General features: G+C 38.1%; 2 protein-coding genes, 1 long non-coding RNA gene and 2 pseudogenes across 3 annotated transcripts; 3 read left to right on the forward strand and 2 right to left on the reverse strand.

The window, feature by feature from the left end:
- The first annotated feature begins 3,815 nt into the window (after positions 1 to 3,815).
- Positions 3,816 to 4,739, forward strand: LOC104770596 (uncharacterized). The gene is made up of 3 exons (XR_015593701.1): positions 3,816 to 4,154; positions 4,271 to 4,351; positions 4,451 to 4,739. It is a non-coding gene; the product is annotated as an uncharacterized LOC104770596 (long non-coding RNA).
- Positions 4,740 to 5,492: 753 nt separating this feature from the next.
- Positions 5,493 to 6,558, reverse strand: LOC104770597 (uncharacterized). The gene is made up of 3 exons (XM_010495047.3): positions 6,401 to 6,558; positions 6,157 to 6,222; positions 5,493 to 5,810 (listed from the first exon to the last, which is right to left on the reverse strand). Exons 1-3 carry the CDS (start codon positions 6,495 to 6,497, stop codon positions 5,674 to 5,676), a joined length of 300 nt encoding a protein of 99 aa, XP_010493349.1. The 5' UTR covers positions 6,498 to 6,558; the 3' UTR covers positions 5,493 to 5,673.
- A 10,683-nt stretch (positions 6,559 to 17,241) lies between these two features.
- LOC147918740 (uncharacterized) lies at positions 17,242 to 18,551 on the forward strand (annotated as a pseudogene).
- Positions 18,467 to 21,927, forward strand: LOC147918741 (uncharacterized; annotated as a pseudogene).
- A 442-nt stretch (positions 21,928 to 22,369) lies between these two features.
- On the reverse strand, positions 22,370 to 23,375 carry LOC147918742 (uncharacterized). Its single transcript, XM_087503681.1, has 2 exons — positions 23,362 to 23,375; positions 22,370 to 23,135 (listed from the first exon to the last, which is right to left on the reverse strand). The coding sequence occupies exons 1-2, from the start codon at positions 23,373 to 23,375 to the stop codon at positions 22,370 to 22,372; spliced, it is 780 nt and encodes a 259-aa protein (XP_087359807.1).
- Between the last annotated feature and the right edge of the window lie 290 nt (positions 23,376 to 23,665).

The following is a 23,665-nucleotide window of genomic DNA, read 5'->3' on the forward strand; positions in this document are numbered from 1 at the left end:
TTACAACAGTTTTGACTCTTTTTTAATTTTTTTTGGGTGATTTGGTATGTAAAGTTCTCAACTAAACAGATTGGATCCGTTAATGATAACATAAAATAAGTCGACCAGGAAAACAATATAAAATTTGGGCTACTAGTAGTAGTAGTAGGTACAGCAGTCCGTTCCGAAAGATTGATAGTTCTTGTCTCCTCGATTCAAAAGTAGTTTGAGAGTGGACTATGCTAACAGTCCAAAGAAATTACGAGACTCGGCCTTCAATTTTCTTGTTATCAAAGAAAAAACAATATAAAATATGAAATAAATCAACAATAAATTAAAATAAAGAATCAGTGTTAATGTCTTTTGTCCTTAATACAACTTAATTAAAAGAAAAGAAAGGCCTTAGTAAAAGGAGTCATCTATATATCTGTTATAAACCGCTATAAAGATTCACAAATCCAAAAACTTTTGAGAAAGTTGTGAGACCCTCAAACCCTAGCTTTTGATATTTTTAAAAATAAACGTATTTCTAATTTTATTCCTAGAAACTTCTGCTACTTCATTCATACTACTACTCTCAGTGCCACATTTTCCGCCTCCCAGTGGTGACCCTTGAAGAATGATGGCTTCTCCCAGAATCGCTTGGCTTTGCTAATTAATTATGTTTCTCAAGAGGTTAATTATGCACTTCGAGACAGTAAGCTAGGAGTAATTAAATGTGTAACTAATTTAGTTCTTACTAACTATTTTTAAATAAATTAATATTACTTCTGTATAAAAAATGTCATTTTGATACAGGACCCACAAATTGAGAAAAACTAGAAGTATATAAATATACTTTTATTTAATGAATAGTTAATTATTTAAGTTTAGTAAAAAGAGTTTTGGGTTAAGGGTAAATAAGAAAGTTGATGTAAAAAGTCACATTGAAAATATAAAGTGATATTCTTTGTGAAATAAAGAAAATTTTATAAAATGACACTATTTGTAAAACAAATAATGTATTTTTATAATTTTTGATCGATGTGTATTCAGAATAATGTATTCAGAATTCACACAGCAAAATATAACTTAAACTTAAAAAAAAAAAATTAGTGAGAAAACAGATTTCTTATTATTCAAAAACATTTCAAAAAATACCTAACTCGCGTGGATTGCAAATTAGGATTTTAAATTGTTAACTAGTAAATTAAGCCTAGCTAGGATTTTTGAATGTGTAAGATGTTCTCGTTTTGTTTAGTCCAAGCTAGCTATTCTTTACATTTCCGTGGTATCGAATGTAAATAAAAAGTTTATTTCCATATCTTTGGAAAAAATTCATCATTTTCTCTATCTTATACACTTCTAGATTTGATGCAATTTTTTGAAGATTTTTTAGATAGATCGATTTGATCATCTAGACCGAATTTAAATTGATTAATTTTTTATTCTTGCCATATTATACAAATATCACGTTTCTCCCACATGTTATTAGTTTAAACATTTTACAGATCAAGCCGTTCACACTTCACACAGATGGCATCACTACTCATAATCTTGTTTTGACTTTTGTCTTTTTGTCTTCTTTTTTTTTAATAAAAAGGAATGTATAAGAAATCGTTACAAGAAAGTTCTATTGTTTCTAATTTTGTTTTTTTGTTAGGACGTGTAAAGTTCTCAACTAAGGTGTTTACTGGTTCTCCCACTACTTCTCGTAAATGCTGCGTTTGTGGGTGGTAGCGGTTGCTAACGATTGGAACCAATCACATAAAACGTTCCCAATCGTTCCTAATCGCTTCTAACCGCTCCAAACCACTGAATTCTAAAACCTGCTTCCCACAAGCGTTTGCGGTTGCGGACAATTGCGTTTGGATTTCTTTTTTTTGTAAAAAAACTTAAAAGAAATCAATGATAATGAATTTTTTTGTTATATCTTCTATCTAACCATTTTACTCATTAAGTATGAGAGAAAATGAAGTACGAATACGATTGCAGAGATTATAAAATAAACAATTAGAAGAAAATAATATTCCAATTAATAATAACCCGGAAAATTTGATGTAAATTTAATGGCACATCACACAAGTTCAAAAAAATCTAAATAAATATAATATTTCATCAGAAATTTAAGAAAATAAGATTATTTATGAAAAAAATTAAAACAAATCACCAGTGACTCTTCTCAACTCTCACTTGATTATTCATGCCGATGCAACTACTGATCCACGATCTAAGAAAAAAGAGAAAAGATCTAAGATCTAAAGCATATGTTTTGTCATTTATCAAATTACTTGATTAATTTTTTGGTGAAAAGCCAAATGCATAAAGGAATAAGTATTTCAATATGAAATTTATTTGTTTTTTGAATAATTATTTTTGTATTTTTTAATAAATTTTAATTATAAATCAAGTTTAATATAAATTTTGGTGTTTTTAAACATTTTTATATTATATATCACATTTGTTATGTTTCAACCGCTATTGCATCCGCTCGTCAACCAGTCGTAACCCTTCTGCAAACGCACTAATTTTAAACCGCTAAACCAGTCGTTTAAAACGCTTAATAATGCTTGAAACTGCAATCGTTCGTTTCTGCAATCTCCCGCAACCACAACTGCAGCATTTGAACCAGTCAGTTAACTTGATCCGGTAATGATATTGATAACATAAAATAAGTCGACCAAGAAAACAATTCAAAATGAGTGGTAGGCAAAGTCGACCCGCTTGAAAGATTGATAATTCTTGTGTCTTCGATATTATTTGATAAAGTATTGTATAATTTTTTTAATAATATTGATATTAAAACATTTAGTTAAAAAGTTGTTTGTAAATTTGTGTCGTTACACAAAGAAAAAGCAATATAAACTAGAGAAAACTGGCCAAAAATTATGTTTTTAAAATTTTAAAAAATATTTTCACATTGCAAAAATTGCAAAATATTTTTTCAATGCTTATTTTACCTTATAGAAAGATAAATAAGTTTCACTAAATAACAAATGGGTTTCTCACTTCCTCTATTACTCCTTTTCGACGAGACTATATAAAACTATATTTCTAGCCAAAAAAATGTCATTAGTTTGGCAACTTTATATTTTGGAAATAAAAGCCAAAAAAGAATTGATAAAAAAATTTCTGGCAAAATTTAAACTTGACAAAAAAAATCAAATCAATAGTATCGTTTATTACAAAAAGAAAAATACGAAGTTTAACAAAATTATTCATAACTCTTTTTTTTTTCTTTTGGTTCACATATAAGTTTTCATAATTAAGCCTCTAAATTCATGGTTTAACACAATGACCACAGTACAGGTGAACCCAAAAAAAAAAAACACAATGACCACCATGGATTGCTACAAAAGAAATATTTCATGGTTTAATTCATGGTCATTGTATTAACTCATAGCAAAAATAGCAATTCATGGTGGTCATTGTGTTAATTCATGAATTGCTACAAAAGAAATATTTCATTGTGTTAATTCATGGTTTAATATTTCTTTTGTAGCAATTCATTGGTGGTCATTGTGTTAACTCATAGCAAGAAATATTAAAAAATAAAAGATTAAATCTAGGTTTACTATTTTTAGAATTTCGTATGAATACATAAAATTCCAAAAATAGTCGTTCTGATCGTGATATGTAATGTAATCATTTTTATTTCATAGAAAATTAATATATTGTATAAGGGATTTTAATAGATCTTCCTTTACTTCGCAGGCCCTGTCACTAAATCTATCACCGAGACGGGAGACAAATCAAGCGGATCACCTGTAGTATTATTATCAACACGTTGTAAGTACGAATACTCGTCCGTGTTTATTTTATTGCATGAAGCGCCTTATTGTCGATAAGAAAGCACCAGCTCATATCATAAAATGTTTAATTAATTACTTCTTTTCGTATAGGACAGCTCATTTATGTGCTACGGTAGGTCTTTTTTTAATCAAGTTTTATAAGTTGTTGTGTTCCCATCTTCGTTGACGCTGTTCTCAATACTTTTAAAAGGAAGTGATTTTTCGTCTTTAGCTTGACCATTCTCACAATTACAAAAGAAAAAAAAAAAGAAAAGAAGAAGAAGATGATGTTGTATTTAGTCTTAGGATCCTGCATCATCGGAGCACTTCTTCTTGTTATTCTTCTTTTTCTTATTTACGTACTCCGTGAGTTATATTATGATGCCATGGGAGGGCGACTGGAAGGTGAGTCTTTTTCTTAAGTTAGTGAAATTTCAACAAATCTCCTTTAGTAAATCATATTTTTGACATAACGTCAGAGTAACAAAATCTTCTTTTTTTTTTTTTTTTTGTCACCGCAGCTGATAAGGAAGCTAGAGCGGAAGAGGAACACCTTATAAGCCCGATCAGGCCGAGCATCTCAGCTGATTGTACAGTTCCGGGTGAGTCAATTACTTTACCATTTCTTTTACTTCTGATAACAACAGAAAAAAAAAAAAAAAAAAAAGTCTTATATATGTTTCCAACATATATATACACAGTCCAATCGAGTTCATCAGGAAGAACAAAGCGAAAGGCCGACGATTTCTGCATAGGTATTGAAGAAGCCGCTTGCCCGAGCGCAGACACAATAACGAGTGGTATTCCAACAAGCAATCAAATGTACAGTGGACCCCACTATAAGTTGAGAGGACCAAAAGATAGCGATTCAGATTAGAATTCATATAAACTGATTAGTGCCAACATTTTATTTTGTCTCTCTCTTTTTCAGCAATTTTCTTTCCACACTGCAGCAAATTTAATATGAATGCTCTCTTAATTGCTCTTTAATTAAAATCAAGCCACTAGTTTCTTGACTGATTTCACTCACAGTTTGTGCAACATGCTCCAATGTATCAAAATACAAGTTATATATGTTATTTGTTATGGTTACTCATGAGTACATCACACTGGAACTGTAATAACCTCTCCCAAACAAGAATCTATGTAAGGACGTAAGTAACACAATCTTGTGGCGGACTTTGTTGAAAAGACTTCGAGCCGGTTGTGTGACAATGCGATCTATGGCCATTCTGATCAGCTAGTTAATTTGATATAAGTACTTGTGCAGACTTCCTCATCCCACTCCCGGTGCCAAAGTACACATCAGTCGCCGCCTCCCAGTGGTGACCCTTGAAGACTGACAGTTTCTCCGGGATCCGCTTGGCTTTGCTAATTATTAAAGTATGTTCCTCAAGAGGTTATGCGTTTAACCCATATAACCCATATAAGGAAGTGCCTTAGTTTTGTCGATTGCAAAGCACCAGCTCATATCATCAATTGATTAATGTGTTCAATTCTTTTTCTAGGGTATTTGATACAGTTAGTTAGAAATTTAGAATTAGATACACGAGAGAGAGATACATGAGACAGTAAAGCTAGAATTAAGTAATTAAATGTGTAACTAATTCTTACTAACTACTTTATTTCTAAAGCACTAATACTTTATAACTCTTGATCAATATTAAATCCTGTGGTATTTTGGCAAATTCCTTGTAGTATCTATTAATAATAACGCAACTTGTATATGAATGATGGAGAGAGATTAATAAAAATATAACGCAACTTGTATAAAGTGGTGATAAAAGTAATAGAAAAGGACAAAACGTTCACTTTCCTTGGAATAAAATAAACTATTGAAAGGGAAACACACATTTTTCATTTCATTATTGGAAACTAAAATATGAGAAGAAAATTCATGGGATTGCAGCATATCTTCCGCCAATCATAACTCAAACTGATCATAGTCATCCTGATCATCACGGACATCTTCGCGCCTGGGGTCGAATTCTTCTCCAGCATGGATCTTGTTTCGTGCTCCTCCAGGTTTACAGATTCCCCCAGCATTGTTGCATAGATTTGCTTATATTTTTAAAAACTTTATATGAGTTATATTATATGACTTAACCTATGAAAACATTAGGGAGGTTTACGCTCATAATTTATTTTCTACAAGTAGGACATATGTATTTAACATTTTCCTTTCCAGAAAAACCCTACAATTATTAACTTTATAAAAACCTTGAGAATCTTGTAGTTGTTTTCTGTTGATCAGTTTCTAACTAGAAACCCTACAATTATTATTTTTTATTAAAAAAAGTTGAGAATCTTGTAGTTGTTTAATCTATGTTGATCGGTTTCTAATCATAAAGAGACTCTTCTAGGATCTACTCATAAAGAGAGTTTTAATTCGGTAGAAGATAGATACCTCCAAGTGCTTGCGTTAGGAACAAAAGTAGGATTAGACACACTGCGAGGATGCTGCTTCCTCCACCTGGTACCACAAAAACCAGATCTACTCTCATTAACACTTTGTTGTAATCATTACAAAAGCAAGCGTAAAATATATGTATTTTTCCATATTATACCAAAAGAACACTAGAAAGGTTTGCAAGAACTTTTCCATATATATCTTGTCTTATACGGATTATAAAGACAGTCGTGGTACTTACCTCGTTTATGTTTCGGTAAGGGCTCGTTTGCACGGCGTCTGTAAATGATCATGGGAACTGATCCGACAAAAGTGGTTCCTAACACCAAACCCAACATCTTTTTTTTTTTTTTTGCTTGTTCTATTTGATGATCCGGCTATATCCATGAGACACTCTTTATATAGATAGAGTTGGATCTAAGTCAACTTTAATGAGTTTTATGAAACTGGGTCAATACCCGAACCCGATGGGCAAAATATCCGGATCCGAACCCGATCCAAAAAACCCGATCCGAATCCGTATCCGAAATTGTAAAATACCCGAACGGGTTCTAAATCTCTAAATCCGAAAATCCAAACCTGAACCCGATCCGAACCAAAATCCGAACGGATATCTGAATATACCCACATTATTAATGTTAATAGTAATATATTAGTGATATTTATAATTTTAATAATATAAGTGTCTAAAATATTCAGATTTTTAGATATTTTCGATATTTTGAAGTATTAAACTGTTTATTAGTAAATTTAGGTAAAAAATATTCTAAACTTTTAGATAAATTGCGTATTATTGTATAATTTAGACTAAATTAGATACTAAAATTTTGAATTTTGTGAACTTCGGGTAATCCGAATCTGAACTCGAAATACCCGATCCGAATCCGAAGTCTAGAAATACCCGAACGGGTTCTGTACCTCTAAACTCGAAACCCCGAAATATCCGAACCGAACCCGAACGGATACCCGAATGCCCAGGCCTAACATGTACTGTATCACTTTTAACTTATTGAGACCGGGCCTTACCTCGTAATTAAATTACAAATAAAAGCATTATACAGTGTATTATGATAGATAAAGAAGGTACCTAGAAGAGCTGCATGTTAATTAATGACAATTACATACTAATTGATAAACTTATACTAATACGATAAAGTTGGTGGTACCCCATACAGTAGCGGAGTTAGGAAATCATCACGTCATGGTCAAAAGAAATTTGTTGGAGTCAATTATGTGATTTAAAAATTTTACTAGGGTCAATTGTGCTATTTTACATAAGTCGATTTTATTTTTTTCTTAAAATTTCAGCTAAATTTAAAATTTCACCAGGGTCAGTTGACCCACATACTTGCACACTACCTAATCCTGGGCATTCGAGTATCGGTTCAGGTTTGGTTCGGATATTTCAGGTTTCGGGTATTTCAGGTTTCGGGTATTTCGGATTTATAAATTATGGAATCATTCAGGTATTTTAGAAATTTCGGTTCGGGTTTGGTTCGGTTCGGGTAATTTTTTTTAATTACCAAAATATATCCAATATTTTGTAGTTTCGGTTCGGTACAAGTATTTTTTACCCGTTTGGAACCATAGTACCCATATATATCATTTTTTTTTTTTGGTCAAACTATGTTTTCATTTCACTAAGATAGAAACCAAATACATAGAGTTACGGATTCTAAGAATCCAAAGAGTAAAATACTACAGCAACAAAGGGCATTCCCCAATCCCTTACAAAGATAGAGAAAAGGATAGATAGGATTAGTCAATAATAGTTCCTTGAGAGCTTTGAGCCAAAGACTAGCTAGCCTTTTGGTACATGTGAGGTCAGGGATCATCGACATTTCTTCCATGAACAGGTCAATGGAGGAACAAATAGCCACTGTCACAGGACAAAGTGACGTTGAGGAAGGGGTCAGAGCCGTGGATCTCACCGGTATGAGAAAATCTACAGAAAGTAGGACTTTGACAATGGTTCGAGCAAAGTTGGTTATGCTCTGGTGCTTGAAGTCTTTTGTTAGTGTTGTCATAGAGTGAGATAAAGGCTCAGACAAACCATAGCCATACTCAAAACTCTGACAACTTGGAATCGGGATCCATATACCATTACACGACAAGCTAAGGGGTTCATAAGACAAAGCCGTAAGGGATATTCCTACCAGGATTCTCGAATGATTAAAGCCAAGCCATAATAACGATGATGCATTACGTCTCAGATGGAGTCTTCTACCATAGAGATCGTAATCTTGATCACACCAGCGGCTAAGGTTCGGCCATCGACATAAAAAAACTGACCTGGGTTTTACGGGATAGAAAATTGAAGTACACCTTATGGGCTTGGGCAGTTGAAGCCTTAATGGGCCAAAAACAACTTTAGGATCCATTAAGAGGAACCCTAAGCGTGTGATGGCTATGCACGGATTGCGACCATGGCGGCTGCCCGGAGGAAGTGGGATGGTTGGCCTTGAACTCGGAATCATCGGAAAAAAGTGATGCAATGATAGCGCGGGATGAGTTTGTTCTGTTATGAAGGCAGTGAGGCAAGAAGGCTTACTCTGTCCAGATTTAATACAAGTTACCCCCAGAATAGAATCGCCGTGCGCCGTCGACGTCTCCCCTATGCATGGCGCATCTGCCGGTCCAAGAGGGAAAGCTCCTGCCAGCAACGAAGCCCAGGGTGAGGGATCATCAGGGGTGAAGTGAAAGTCGGATCGAGAAAATTTCAGATCCAAAACCGGATCCAATTTTTGTAACCCGAGGACTTTCAGATGCTTCTGATTTGGTGAGGCGGCCAAAAGCTGAGGGAGGAAGTTCACCGGAAACCGCTTCCCTTCGTTGATGGTTGATGGTACGCCGCAAGAGGTTATAGGGTTCAAAAGATTTTGGGGATTTTGAAAAAGATAAAAATAAGAGGGGAAAAGAGCTAAAAAGAGGGAAAGCACTAGCAAGAACTCGAAACAGCAGAGCAAACAGGTGGTTTTATCCCGACGCCGGCGAGCAGGAGCTCCACTGGCGCCGGAACAGTTTAGACTGGAGGTCGCCTCGATAACTTCGCCTGGGAGAGAAAAAGCCTTTGCTTTTACGGATGAAGTTGTAAGATTAAGTGTACCCATATATATATCTATAGTACCCTAATTATAGATTGAAAAACTAGATCAAACTTCATGAAATTATAACTAAAAATCATACCAAAGTACCTTAACCAAGCAAAATAAGCAAGAAAAACACAATTCTTAAACAGAATAATCCAAAACATAAATAAGTTGTAGAGTAGTAATATCCAAAATCATATTCAAAAGTACTATAAAAGCTAGAGTTATTGAGAAAATTCAAAGAAACATCAAACATCCAAATACGAGAATCAATCAATGAAAAGTACTAAACTCGCGTTATAAACCAAGCATCAAGATGAAAGGGACTTACTTTTAAATGAGTCTTAGACGTCTCTGTAAGAGGAGACAAAGAGAAAAAATTAGTATATACACATATGTTCGGATATATTTGGGTACTAATTGGGTATCGGATATTATCCGAACCGAACTGATACCCAAAAATATTTATAATCAAGATCCAATTAGTATAATGTAGAAGATCCATACCCGATCCGAATCGGGATTTTTCATTTCGGTTCCAATACGGGTATTTCGGGTTGGGTATTTTGCCCAGGCCTAACCCTGCCTCCGCCACTGACCCCATATAACGAGCAATTGTTTCCAACGGCAGTTTCTGCGTTTGTATATTTATGTAAACATTTGAAAGCTACTTTCACGTTTACAAATATGCCGTAATTTAATCCAACTAACATAAAAAATTATATACATAAATGCAGATCAGATAGTGATTGCATTGATCCTATCGTATTACAGTTAGTACCTAACTATCTAGTGTCTAAAGTCTAAAGTCTAAACAATACAGTGTTTTACAATACAACTCATGTGCTAAACAATAGAGTGTTGTAACTAACTGTCTCGTGTCTAAAAATATAACAATGACGTAGTAAACACTAGCTAGTTAGTTACAACACAAAGAAATTCATCTAATTATATCACATTTAACGGTTTCTTAGCTGCAACAGAGTTCTGGCACAACACACAAGTTTCATGTTGATTAATACCTAGCTGAATCTGATTTTTTTTTTTTTCATCTATCGACCAGAACAGGTTGGTACATATATAGTCCAATTACTTTCATTGTAGAAAGAAGACTTGATCCGGGGTGAGTTGGTGCCGGTTTTTGATGAATTTATGAACGCCACTAAATCACTGTCACTTCTCGCGGAATTTGAAACAAAATATTGCATTACAAAATAACGATTTTAACCTAACTGTAGTGATGAATCTAACTACATTTAACAAAAATAACGTTTCTTAAATTTATGGAAGTCTCTTGGTCAGAGTAGTTAAGATTTTAAAAGTTTCTACACCAAGTATGCAGTTTAAATTCCATAATATTTATTTCTCTCAGATTAATGATACAAGATTAATAAAAATGCTAGAATGCTGAAGATATAACCGTCGGTAATAGTGTTGAGTGGTAAGGCATAGTATCAGGAGTATGAGTATGTTTGATACTTGGGTTATATGGCTTATATGCCGGTTTATATGGTTTAGAGTATAGTTAAGTCATTATTAACTTAAACCATAGTCTTAGATGTTGTATATAAGATACGATCTGTACACTGAATTAATTAATGAGAATACAAAGATATTTTTCTATCTCTCTCTTCAGCTCAACGTCTCTCTCTCTTGTTCTTCATCGTCTCTGAGATTCAGTTACAAGAATCTTGTTATGGTATCAGAGCTATCACGATTCAAGCTAACATGAGTGCGTCTTCGATTGAGCTTATTCTCATTCATCTCTTCTCTTTTCTTTTGGATCTTTCAAATTCTCTTTCGTTCATCGTCTTCGCGATTCTTCAATTCGTGTTCGCGAGCGAGTTTTGATTTTCGTTTTTTTTTTCTTCAATTCTCGATTTGTCTTTGATCGTAATCACTGGTTCTTGTTTGGGATTTTTCAATTTCTACGTCTTTTGAGCTTTGATGGCTTCAAATCGTTCTCCGAATCGTTCGAATTCTTCGGCTCCAGTTTCTCAGAATCGTACAGATTTGTATGCGAGTCCTTATTCTCTGTTGAGCACGGATCATGCAGGCTTACAGATAGTCACGGATCGACTTGATACGGGTGCTGAGTTTCATTCTTGGAAGAGATCTGTGAGGATGGCCTTGAATGTGTGAAACAAGTTAGGATTCATTGACGGTACGATTTCTAAACTGCCTATAGATCATCCGGATTCTGATGCTTGGTCTAGGTGTAACGATATGGTTATCACATGGTTGATTGGATCTGTTTCAAAGAAAATAGGAATGAGTTTATTGTATATGTCTTTGCCACAGTTTCCACAGTCTAATCCAAATGCGAATTTTGGCACACAACAACGAACTGTTGCGAATTTGTTTACTGAGCTTCCTGAGATTACTACTTCGCAATCACCTATGAGCACTTCTATGCCATACTATCCATCTCCAGCTATCAATGCTGTGAATCTCGATGTCAGTAAACTAACTCAGGAACAAGCTCAAACTCTGATTGGTCAGTTAACTTCTCGTGTCAAAGTTCTGCTCTAGAGTCTTCGGTTAATCAGAATCAGGCTACTGTCTCTGAACAGGGTGTTATGGCTGTTCAATCTTCTTCTGGTAAAGTCTCTATCATATCTACTAATCTTCGTTATGAAAATAACATTTTCACATATCAACATCATTGTCTCTCTTCCTTAAAAAGTGCATTGCCCAGTGGTTCTTGGATAATAGACAGTGGTGCTACAAGTCATGTTTGTTGTGATATATCAAAGTTTACGGAAATATTTGTAGTCTCAGGAATCACGGTAGCTTTGCCTAATGGTACTAAACTGGAGATTACGCATATAGGAACGATTCGATTGTCTGATGAATTAGTATTGTACAATGTCCTATTTGTTTCTACAAACAAATTTAATTTGATAAGTGTTAGTAGTCTTTTACATGATAGTCAATGCTCTGCTCACTTTTATCCTACTGCATGTTTCATACAGGAGTCTTCTCAGGGATGGATGATTGGGAGTGGTAGACTTTTCCGCAATCTATACATCCTCAATAATCACTCTCAATCCCAATCTGCACCTGCTGAGTCTCCTGGTTGCATCAACTTCTGTGGATCCTTGTCTACTGATGATAGCCTTTGGCATCAACGCCTAGGACATCCCTCAGTTGCCAAGTTACAAAGTATGTCTGGTACACTTTCATTGTCTAAGTCTGTTATTCGTAGTCATGATCATTGTCATATATGTCCATTAGCTAAACAAAAGCGTCTGTCTTTTCCTTTCAATAATAACATGTCTTCCTCGCCTTTTGACTTGATTCATCTGGATATTTGGGGACCGTTTCCTGTTGAGTCTGTAGAGGGATATAAATACTTTCTTACTATAGTTGATGATTGTACTAGGGTTACTTGGGTCTATATGCTAAGAAATAAAAGTGACGTTTCTAAGATTTTCCCAATGTTCCTTTCTTTAATCTCTAATCAATATAATTCCAAAGTTAAAGCAATTAGGAGTGATAATGCACCTGAGTTAGGTTTTGCTTCCATAGTTCAAGAACAAGGTATAATTCATTACTTCTCATGTGCATATACTCCCCAACAGAACTCGGTTGTAGAACGGAAACATCAACACTTACTAAATGTGGCTAGAGCTTTATTCTTTCAATCTCATATACCAATTGTTTATTGGAGTGATTGTGTTTTGACTGCTGCATTTCTGATCAATAGGATACCTTCAGTGTTATTGAATAATATGTCACCATATGAGAAATTAATGCATAAGAAACCCAACTATACAACTCTTAAGGCATTTGGCTGTCTCTGTTATGCTAGTACTTTGTCAGTTGATAGGGATAAGTTCTCGCCTAGAGCTCAATCTAGTGTTTTCTTAGGCTATCCTTTAGGATATAAAGGTTACAAAGTATTAGACTTAACAACAAATAAGATTTCTATTACTCGGAATGTGATCTTTCATGAAACAATTTTTCCTTTTTTAAACAAAGAACATTTTCAACCTGATTTTTTCTCGCATACTATTTTACCTGCTTTACCTACTGTTGTTGTTTGTCCAGATGATGCATTACTGAATCCTTATTCTGCATCTAATCATGCTACTACGTCTGCATCTACTCATGCATCTACGTCTGCATCATCATCATCTACCAATTCTCAACCTGCACAGTTGACATTGACACCTAGGGTAGACCAACCATTGACTTCTAGGACTGCTAATGTTTCCTTACCTTCTGGTCGTACTAAACGAATGACTAAAGCACCTAGTTACTTATCCGATTACCACTGTGCATTAGCATCTATTTCTACACCATTACCACCTAATCATACTACTCCATATCCTCTATCTTCTATACTTTCATATGATCGTTTCAATCCCCATTACTGTTCTTATATCTTATCTTACTCGGTAGAGACTGAACCAAAGAATTTTAAACAAGCCATGGCCTCTGATAAGTGGAAAGGAGCTTGTAATGATGAGCTGTTTGCTATGGAGCTTAACAAGACATGGACAGTTGTTTCTCTGCCAGTTGGAAAGAATGTTGTTGGTTGTAAATGGGTGTTTACAATTAAGTATCACTCTGATGGTTCAGTTGAACGATACAAAGCCAGATTGGTCGCAAAGGGGTATACTCAACAAGAAGGAGTGGATTATGATGAAACTTTTTCCCCGGTTGCTAAATTGACTAGTGTCAAATTGCTGTTGGAGTTGGCTGCTAAGGGAGGTTGGACATTGACACAGATGGATGTCTCCAATGCCTTCTTGCACAGTGAGCTCGATGAGGAGATATACATGAGTCTCCCTCAAGGATACACGCCAGGTAACATGGCAACTCTTCCTCCTAATCCAGTTTGTAGATTACACAAATCTATCTATGGCCTAAAGCAGGCCTCTAGACAGTGGAACAAGCTTATCACCTCTGTTCTGGTAAATGCTGGTTTTCTACAGTCTCCATCAGATACGACTTTGTTTGTGAAATATACAGAGACTAGCTTTATTGCTGTACTCGTCTATGTTGATGATATTGCAATTGCTAGCAATAATGATGGAGACCTGAATGATCTGAAGAAGGTGTTACATTCTGCTTTGAAGATAAAAGATTTAGGTCCACTACGTTTCTTGCTTGGCTTCGAGATTGCCAGGACGTCTAAGGGCATCTCGGTTTGTCAGCGTAAGTACACTTTAGATATGTTGGAGGACACTGGTCTATTGGCTTGCAAACCGGCTGTTGTCCCGATGGATCTGTATGTTGTTCTGACCAAGGATACAGGCACACCAATGGAGTCTGCAAAGCCTTATCGAGAGTTGATTGGTCGCCTTCTCTATCTGACAATTACTCGGCCAGACATTACCTATGCGGTACATACCTTGAGTCAGTTTCTGCAGTTCCCTACTGATGTGCATATGCAGGCTGGTCTCCGGGTTCTTAAATATCTTAAAGGTAGTCCGGGGCAAGGTTTGTTTTACTCTGCTAATAATGATACTTGTATCAATGCCTTTGCTGATGCTGACTGGGGAACATGTTTGGATTCTCGCCGTTCTGTCTCTGGTTTGTGTGTTTATGTTGGCACTTCACTGATTTCTTGGAAGTCGAAGAAACAAAAGGTGGCTAGCCGGAGTAGTACTGAAGCGGAATACAGGAGCTTAGCTGATGCTACTTGTGAAATCATATGGATACAAAAGCTTTTGCGAGACTTTCATGCACCGGTTTCGACAACTGCCAAGCTCTTCTGTGATAACAAGTCGGCGATCTATATAGCTACGAATCCAGTGTTTCACGAGAGAACCAAGGACATTGATATCGATTGTCATGTTACCAAGGATCAAATCAAGCTTGGAAACCTCAAAGCATTGCATGTATCGAGTGAGAATCAATTGGCAGACATCTTGACAAAGCCTCTACATCCGAAGCCTTTTCCACTCTTTGCTTACACGGATGTCTTTATCAAACCTATACAATCCTTCACTTGTTCCGGATTCTAAGGTTTGCGGGGGTGTATCAGGAGTATGAGTATGTTTGATACTTGGGTTATATGGCTTATATGCCGGTTTATATGGTTTAGAGTATAGTTAAGTCATTATTAACTTAAACCATAGTCTTAGATGTTGTATATAAGATACGATCTGTACATTGAATTAATTAATGAGAATACAAAGATATTTTTCTATCTCTCTCTTCAGCTCAACGTCTCTCTCTCTTGTTCTTCATCGTCTCTGAGATTCAGTTACAAGAATCTTGTTACATAGTTCATCGCTGATATAAACAACAACAGCAATAGAGCAAGCGAAAATACTAGTAGCAGGTATAAATAAGCATCACTTGATAGAAAATTAATGGGAATAACATCTTCGTAAAACGAGTGCGGGTCGCCGAAATGCTGATACGTAGTTGCCACGATCCAACACCACGAGCTTAATGCACTTTTTGTTACTTAGACCATCTTCAATCTATATCTCTATTCTTTCCTCTAAAATAGAGTAACTCAAAAATAGAGCATTGTTTTCCTCCAATGTTTTACTCTATTTTCAACTCTAAAATAGAGTTAATATAAAAAAATAGAGGTGATAATAGAGTTGCTCTATATATAGAGCAATCCTATCATTTTCTTTATTTTAGAGTAAAATATAGAGTAGGACTGGAGCAAATATTGCTCTATAATAGAAGTTTGACTCTAAAATAGAGTGGGGTTGGAGATGCCGTTAGTGTTAAAACATTGTAAAGTTCGAGAAATCTTAATTAAAAGATTTGAATTAATTGAATTTTTATTGCTTATCAAGATAAAGACGAAACAAATGTTGCCAATGTTTTTTTCTAAAATCAAAATGTGATGGATCAAGCTAAGAAGATAAATCGCTTCTCCTTTTATACGAATTGTGAATGCAAGTAAAGCGTCAACACAAGCTTTTTAACAAAAAAGAACCTCATAGGACGACTGACCAACCCTACCATCCAATGTATGTGGGTTCTCTTCCCTTTTTTCACTAACAGATGGAACCTGCGAGGAAAAGTCTCGGGGTCAGATCTGGGGCAGGGATGTTTTCAATTCAAATTCAAAAAAGAGGAAGATTTACACCAAGTCCTGGCCAATAGACCTTACCACTTTGACCAATGGATGGTCATCCTGCAAAAGTGGGAACCAGTCATTTCCTCAACCTTCCCTGCCATGATACCCTTTTGGATAGAACTACAGGGCCTGCCTAAGCACTATTGGAAAGTCGAGATGCTACAAACTATTGGAGAAATTCTAGGAGAGCTCCTGGACTGGGAAATCACCTCCTCTGCTATACAAATGAAGGTCCTTATCAATGGTCTCGAACCTATTACTAAAGAAACGGTTGTTGAATTTGAAGACGGCAGTGAGGTCATAGTGTTTATGGACTACAAAAATCTAAAAAACTACTGCTCCCACTGCTTACGTCTATCCCACGAAAAGAGCAAGTGTCCCGGTCTCCAAGCCCAAGAAGTGACCTCCGCAGACTGGAAAGCCCAGAATCCTGACCTGCAAGTTCAAAGATCTACCTCAAGGAATTATTATACCCCGCAAGACAATTTCTTGCCCCACAAAAACCAATATCAAAATTCAGAAAGGATCTCCTTACCTAGACCAAACCCAAATCCTAGAAAACGCCATTTTACCAGTCTGGAAGGAAGAGAAAGATTCTATTCGAATTCTAGAGACCACCGCCTTAGCCACAAGGAACCTGAGTCTGCAAAGCACTACTCTCAACATCGTCGTACCCCACCGCGCCAAACTTCAGCTTCCTCACACGGTTTCAGGGGTTCACTGTCTCTTCGACAACAGCCTCACCCAGCTCGCAACCTTCAATGGAGAGAGAAACCAGCTTCTTCAACAGTTGACCTTGGCGACCCCTCTGTCTCCTCTCGAGCGAGACGCCCACCACTGGAAAGAAATGTGTCTAGCCCAGACCCAAACACACCACCGCCAAGACAGGAAGCTCCCTCCCCCCCTTCCCAACACCTCAACCCCTTATACCCGCTAACTCCCCACATAGAGCACAAGTCCTGGAGGACTTGCGAGAGGTCACCATACAATACATCTCCTGCCCAGACCCGTAAGAGAGTGCTACTCGTCGCATGAGGGTGATGCAGAGTGAAGAGGAGAATCTCATGGAAAAAACGGCTGACTCTATCCTTGCTTACCAACACACCTCAGAGGATATTCACTCACATTTACCTTTACCTGTAAGTGATAACCCCCGGAGCCCTGGCCTTATGGAATCTGATCTCCCAACCTTAGGGATAGAAGCCTCGGGGCCAAGCAAACGAGGAAGGGGACTGCCTCCTGCTCATAAAAAAGCATCAAAACATAATCAGAAGCTACTGGGAGCAAAAACACAAAAAAGAAACTTTGCTCAAGGATCCCCAAGGAAATTACCTGTGATGCGAAATGCAGAGAAACCAGGATCCTCCAAGACAACCCAGAGAAAAACTTCTAAGCCCTCTCCAAAAGGTCAAGGTCAAGCCCCCAACCTGCGGATCTCATCCTCGGAACACCACACAAGCCCCTCACAGAACCGTTCCACTTCGGTTCAACCTTCCTCAACTGGTTCTCCCTTGATCTCCCTGATCCCTGCAGTAAAGAGGAAAAAGGCGGATTTTCAGAATCCCCTAACCCCAGTTCCTTAAGGATGGTAAGTTGGAACTGTTGTGGGTTGGGGAACCCCATAACAGTCCAGTGTATTAGGGAAATACGAAAACGTATCTTCCCTGACTTACTGTTCCTCATGGAGACTAAAAATTCCTCCGACTCAGTTCTGAAAACCCTGCAATGGCTTGATTACTCGCACCACCATCTGGTACCACCTCATTCCCCAGGAGCGGGAGGTCTAGCCCTGTTCTGGAAAAATAATGTGAAAGTTGAGATCCTCAACTCAAATCCCCACTATATTGACACAAAGATCTTAGCCAAAGGAAAAAGTTTCTTTGCTACCTTTTTATATGGTGAACCGGATAGATCAAAAAGAGTGGAAGCCTGGAAGAATCTCCAGGAGTACACAGCTGACAGATCAACTCCTTGGATCATCACCAGTGATTTCAATGATATTATTCACTCATCAGAGAAAGTAGGTGGTCCACCTCGCCCAGATGGATCTTTCTCTGACCTCAGATCCTTCATGTCAAGTGCAGACCTTTATGACCTTAAACATACCGGGAACTGCCTATCATGGAGAGGCAAATGACATTCTCACTTAGTTAGATGTCGACTTGATCGAGTCATGGCGAATAGCGAATGGATTCTAACTTACCCTTCAGGCAGAAGCGAATACCTACGTTTTGAGGGCTCTGACCACCGACCGCTAGTTACCTCCTTTGATCCAAAGAAGAAAAGACGCCATGGGATATTTCACTTTGACAGAAGACTAAAAGAAAACCCTGAGGTTAAAAAACTAGTCTCCCAATCCTGGAATGCTCAACCCAACCTTAGTGTTGACTCTCGACTCCGTACCTGCAGAGAATACATTACCAAATGGAGCCAAACACAACAATTGAATAGCCAAAAGTCTATACTTACCCTTAGAGATCAACTGGAGGAAGCTATGACTGATGATACTGCACCTCAAGAGACCATTGATCTACTAAACAAGGAGCTATTACTTGCATATCAAAAGGAGGAGGCTTTCTGGAAACAAAGAAGCAGAAATCTCTGGCTAGCTTTGGGAGATAAAAACACAAGCTTCTTTCATGCGACAACAAAATCCCGCAATGCTTTCAATAATATATCAGTCATTGAGGACCCGGAGGGAAGGCCAGTTTATGAAGAAAAAGACATTACTAACACAATCTCAAACTACTTTCAAAGTCTATTCAAAATAGAACCTGGCAGTTGCAGAGGGGTGGTGGAAGCATGCATTTCCCATTGTATTACCGAGGCTGTGAATGCGGACCTTATTACCTTACCATCTATCATAGAAGTCAAGAATGCGTGTTTTCTCCATTCATGCTGACAAGGCACCGGGTCCTGATGGCTTCTCAGGCAGTTTCTTCCAAGCAAATTGGGAGACGATGGGACCTACTATCACCTCTGAAATCCAGGCTTTCTTTCTGTCCGGCTCTCTACCCCTGAAAAGAAATCGTACACATGTCAGGCTCATCCCTAAACTCATCAATCCTCAAAAGGTTTCAGATTATAGACCCATTGCTCTCTGTTCTGTGTACTACAAGATAATTTCCAAAATCTTAGCAAAAAGGCTCCAACCTATCCTCCATGTATGTATCTCTGAAAACCAATCAGCTTTTGTCCCTCAGAGAGCTATTTCAGATAATGTACTAATTACTCATGAAGCTCTCCACTATCTAAAAACCTCGAAAGCAAAAGAAAGATGCTATATGGCAGTCAAAACTGACATGAGTAAGGCCTATGATCACCTGGAATGGGACTTTATTAAAGCAGTGTTGGATCAAATGGGTTTTCACCACACTTGGGTACAATGGATCATGCAATGCATAAATACAGTAGAGTACTCTTACCTTCTGAATGGTCAAGCTTGTGGTGCAGTTACTCCGGAGAGAGGGATCAGACAAGGAGATCCACTCTCCCTTTACCTGTTCATTATGTGTAGTGAAGTGCTTTCTGGCCTCTGCACAAAAGCTCAATCCCAAGGTGACCTGCTTGGTATACGCGTTGCAAAGAATTGCCCCCATGTCAACCACCTCTTGTTTGCTGACGACACTATGTTTTTCTGTCGCTCTGACCCCCAAAGCTGCTCCAAGTTGCAAAGTATCTTGAGGGTATACGAACAAGCCTCTGGCCAACAAATAAACCAAAGCAAATCCTCAATCACATTTGCAGCAAAGACACTGAATTTGGTTAGAGAAGAAGCAAAGAGAATCCTAGGAATCAAAAAAAAGGAGGACAAGGAAAGTACTTGGGACTACCTGAACTCTTTGGTCGAAAGAAGAAGGACCTATTCAGCATGATTGTGGATAGGATTAAGCAAAAGGCTTTTAACGGGTCGTCCAAGTTCCTTTCCTCTGCTGGGAAACTCACCATGTTGAAGGCAGTCCTAGCTGCAATGCCCACCTACACAATGTCTTGCTTCAAACTTCCTAATAACCTCTGCAAAAGAATCCAATCAGCGCTTACTAGATTTTGGTGGAATCAAAGTGATGGAAAAAAGAAAATGAGTTGGATCTCTTGGAAGAAAATGACACAACCTTTCAAGTTAGGTGGGCTAGGTTTCAGAGATATTCAATCTTTCAATGACGCCCTTCTTGCCAAAATCAGCTGGCGCCTTCTTACAAACCCGAACTGTCTCTTAGCCAGAGTTTTACTAGGGAAATATAGCCCAAATTCCAGTTTCCTGGAATGCTCTATACCTAACTCGGCCTCCCATGGGTGGAGAAGCATTTGCAACGGTAGAGACCTACTGAAACCGCATGTGGGCAGGCTCATTGGTTCCGGAAGGTCCACTCCCCTGTGGAATAGTCCGTGGCTAAGTTTCGACACCCCCTCAACCCCAATGGGACCACCACCAGTTGAGTCACATCTCTGGACAGTTGCGGACCTCCTAGAACCAGGAACCTCAAACTGGAACGTGGATCTTATCAGACGAGTGCTTCCTGCACATGAATCAGAAATTCTCAAGTTAAAGCCTAGCAAAAAAGGTGCAGCTGACCAATGGGCTTGGTTACCTTCACAAGATGAAATTTATACCACAAAATCAGGCTATTACATTATTCACGTAGAGGCTTCAAGTCAAAACTCACCTCCTAGTCCTCAGGCTACCCCTCCTTTCAACTGGCACTCAAATATTTGGGGTTTGAAGACCTCCCAGAAGACGAAGATGCTCCTCTGGAAAATCATCCAGCAGCCAATTCCAGTAGGATCAAACCTTACTCGACGTAATGTGTCGGAAGATATCTTGTGCCCACACTGTAAGACTCCTGAATCTGAACTCCACCTGTTCTTTACCTGTCCTTTCGCCACCAAAGTCTGGAACCTGGCCCCGTTTAGCACACCGTTCTCTCCTACCCTGGTGTCATCCACCTCAGAAGGCCTCACCAATGCAAACCAGCTTGTTTGCCTACCACCCTCTGGGGTTTGGGGGGGGGGGGGGGGGCGCTGTCACCATGGATCCTCTGGACTCTAAGGACGACATGAAACAAGCTGATCTTCAACAAGGAACAATTAAAGCGCAGAAGAAGCAATCAATCTAGCAATTGTCGGAGCTAAGGAGTGGCAACTGGCACAAGCGGAAAAAGCGATTAAACCACCCCCACCAAACCTTCTCCTCCTAATCGAATACATCCGAATGTGGATTTGATTACCTGCTACACCGATGCCTTGTGGATCTCGGAGCCAAAATCAGGTCTCGTCTGGGTTATTAAAGATCATCAGGACCGAACAATCCAACAAGGCTCAGATCTGGCACATCACGTATCCTCCCTCTTGATGGCCAAAGCTTTAGCAACTCTGACTGCGATCGAAGTTGCAATTGCTTCGGATATTACACATCTCTCGGTAGCCTCAGACTCACAGCGTTTAGTCAAGGCATTGAATTTGAAGCTCCACTCGAAGGACCTTCACGGGATTCTCCATGATATCCTAGCCCTATCTCACAATTTCTCTGTTTGTAATTTTAATTTTATCCCTCGATCTCAGAATCAGATCGCTGATGCCCTGGCAAAGACTGCCTTAAGTTGTTCTCTCTCTTGTAATTGAACCGTCGGTTTAAGAAATTAAGAGTTTAGTTGTCAAAAAAAAAAAAAAAAAAAAAGAAAGAAAGTTAAGCGTGCGTTAACAATCGTCAAAAGAAAAAGTAAAGCGTGCATTAACACAGATGATAACACAACAACTAAACTGATAAAAAAAGACCTGACGTAGTACGCAAATTGAGCTGTCTTCTATTTAAAAAAGTACTACTAGGTCTTTTTTTTGTAAAACTGTGAATTTTCATTTAAGAAACTCAATTGTACTGATTACAATAGCGATGTGAGACTCTGTGATAGCTTTTGCCACAAAAAAAAATTAAAAGACAAAAGGTATCTGAAAAACAGACCAACTAGAGGGGACTCCCGTAGTCTCAGTAAGCATATTTAAGCCAGTCTTCCATTAGCCGTTTGAAATTTTTCCGGTGGCTCTTTGCAAGAATGGCGTCTCTTATCTATCGATCCAAAAACCTGAATAGGATGTGCGGTGGTGTTGCCTGGTTATTGTGAAGGCGCACATTTCTCTCAGTCCAAATGGAGTATATAGTTGCTTGCGCCACCAATCTTCGCAGTGTCTGGGAGGAAGTTGCATCCGACATATCCAACCAACCCGTAAACGCATCCCAGGTGTGGAAAACAAAAGGATTGTATCCCAGCCTCTTAATATTTTGCAACCACAAAACTTCACTTAACTCACAATGGAGAAAAACGTGCTCTCGAGTTTCAGACTGTAGCCTGCATATGCAACATTTGTCCTCAACCTGCATTCCCCAGTTTGCCAGCCTGGATCTTGTGGGTAGTCGATTTAGGTGAGTGATCCATAGCATGAAAGCGTGTCTTGGGATAGCCCCTTTGTACCACACCTGTTTTGCCAAAAGTGGTGATGCTTGACGGTGCCTGACAGCCTCCCAGGTCCTCCTAGTGCTGAAATGGTCCAAGAGGTCATCATCAATTTTCCAAAGAAATCTATCCGGTTCATTACACAGAGTGGGCGCTGTTTGTGTCGTGAGGTGGATATGCAAGAGTTCCGCTTGTGGAGATCTAGTAGGTCTGAGATGCCATCCATCATTTAAGCAGGCTTGAGAAACCGTGTGCGAGATTGGTATACCTGTCTGAGAAGGACCCGTATGACCCAGAAACTGAATCAAAGGACCAAACGGAGACCACCAGTCAGTCCAAAAGGAGATCTTTTCACCATTTCCCAGTTCGCAGCGAAGAAACCTGTTTGCAAGGGGTCTCAAATGCAAAAGAGATTTTCATGTCCAAGAAGTTTGCTTCTTTTCGTCAATGAGCCAGAAAACACCATCTTTGATTTTGTTATTCCGGATCCAGTCTGCCCAAAGAGAATCCGAAGCATTGAACAGCCTCCAGATTAATTTTAAGCAGAGTGTTTTGTTCCATTTGGCAATGCATCTGAAGCCTAAACCGCCTTCATCCTTAGGCATACATAACGCCTTCCATGCAATCTTTGGTGTTTGGCTTTTTTTTTATATCACCACACCATAAAAACCGTGAACACAAACTCTCAATACTTCTTATGCACCCTTGTGGTAGAATGAACACTGAAGCCCAGAAATTGACAGTTCCATAAATTACAAAGACAATCAATTCTCTGCGTCCTGCATAAGAAAGTACTACTAGGTTTATGATCTGTCTTATATTAAAAGGTAATAGGTTTATGAGCTGTCTTAGTATTAAAAAGTTATTTCAAAAAACATATTTTATATTATTACATGTAGGTATCAAATTAT

Source organism: Camelina sativa, chromosome 20 (assembly GCF_030686135.1).
Source record: "Camelina sativa cultivar CO46 ecotype springtype chromosome 20, ASM3068613v1".
NCBI classification, from domain to species: Eukaryota; Viridiplantae; Streptophyta; class Magnoliopsida; order Brassicales; family Brassicaceae; genus Camelina; species Camelina sativa.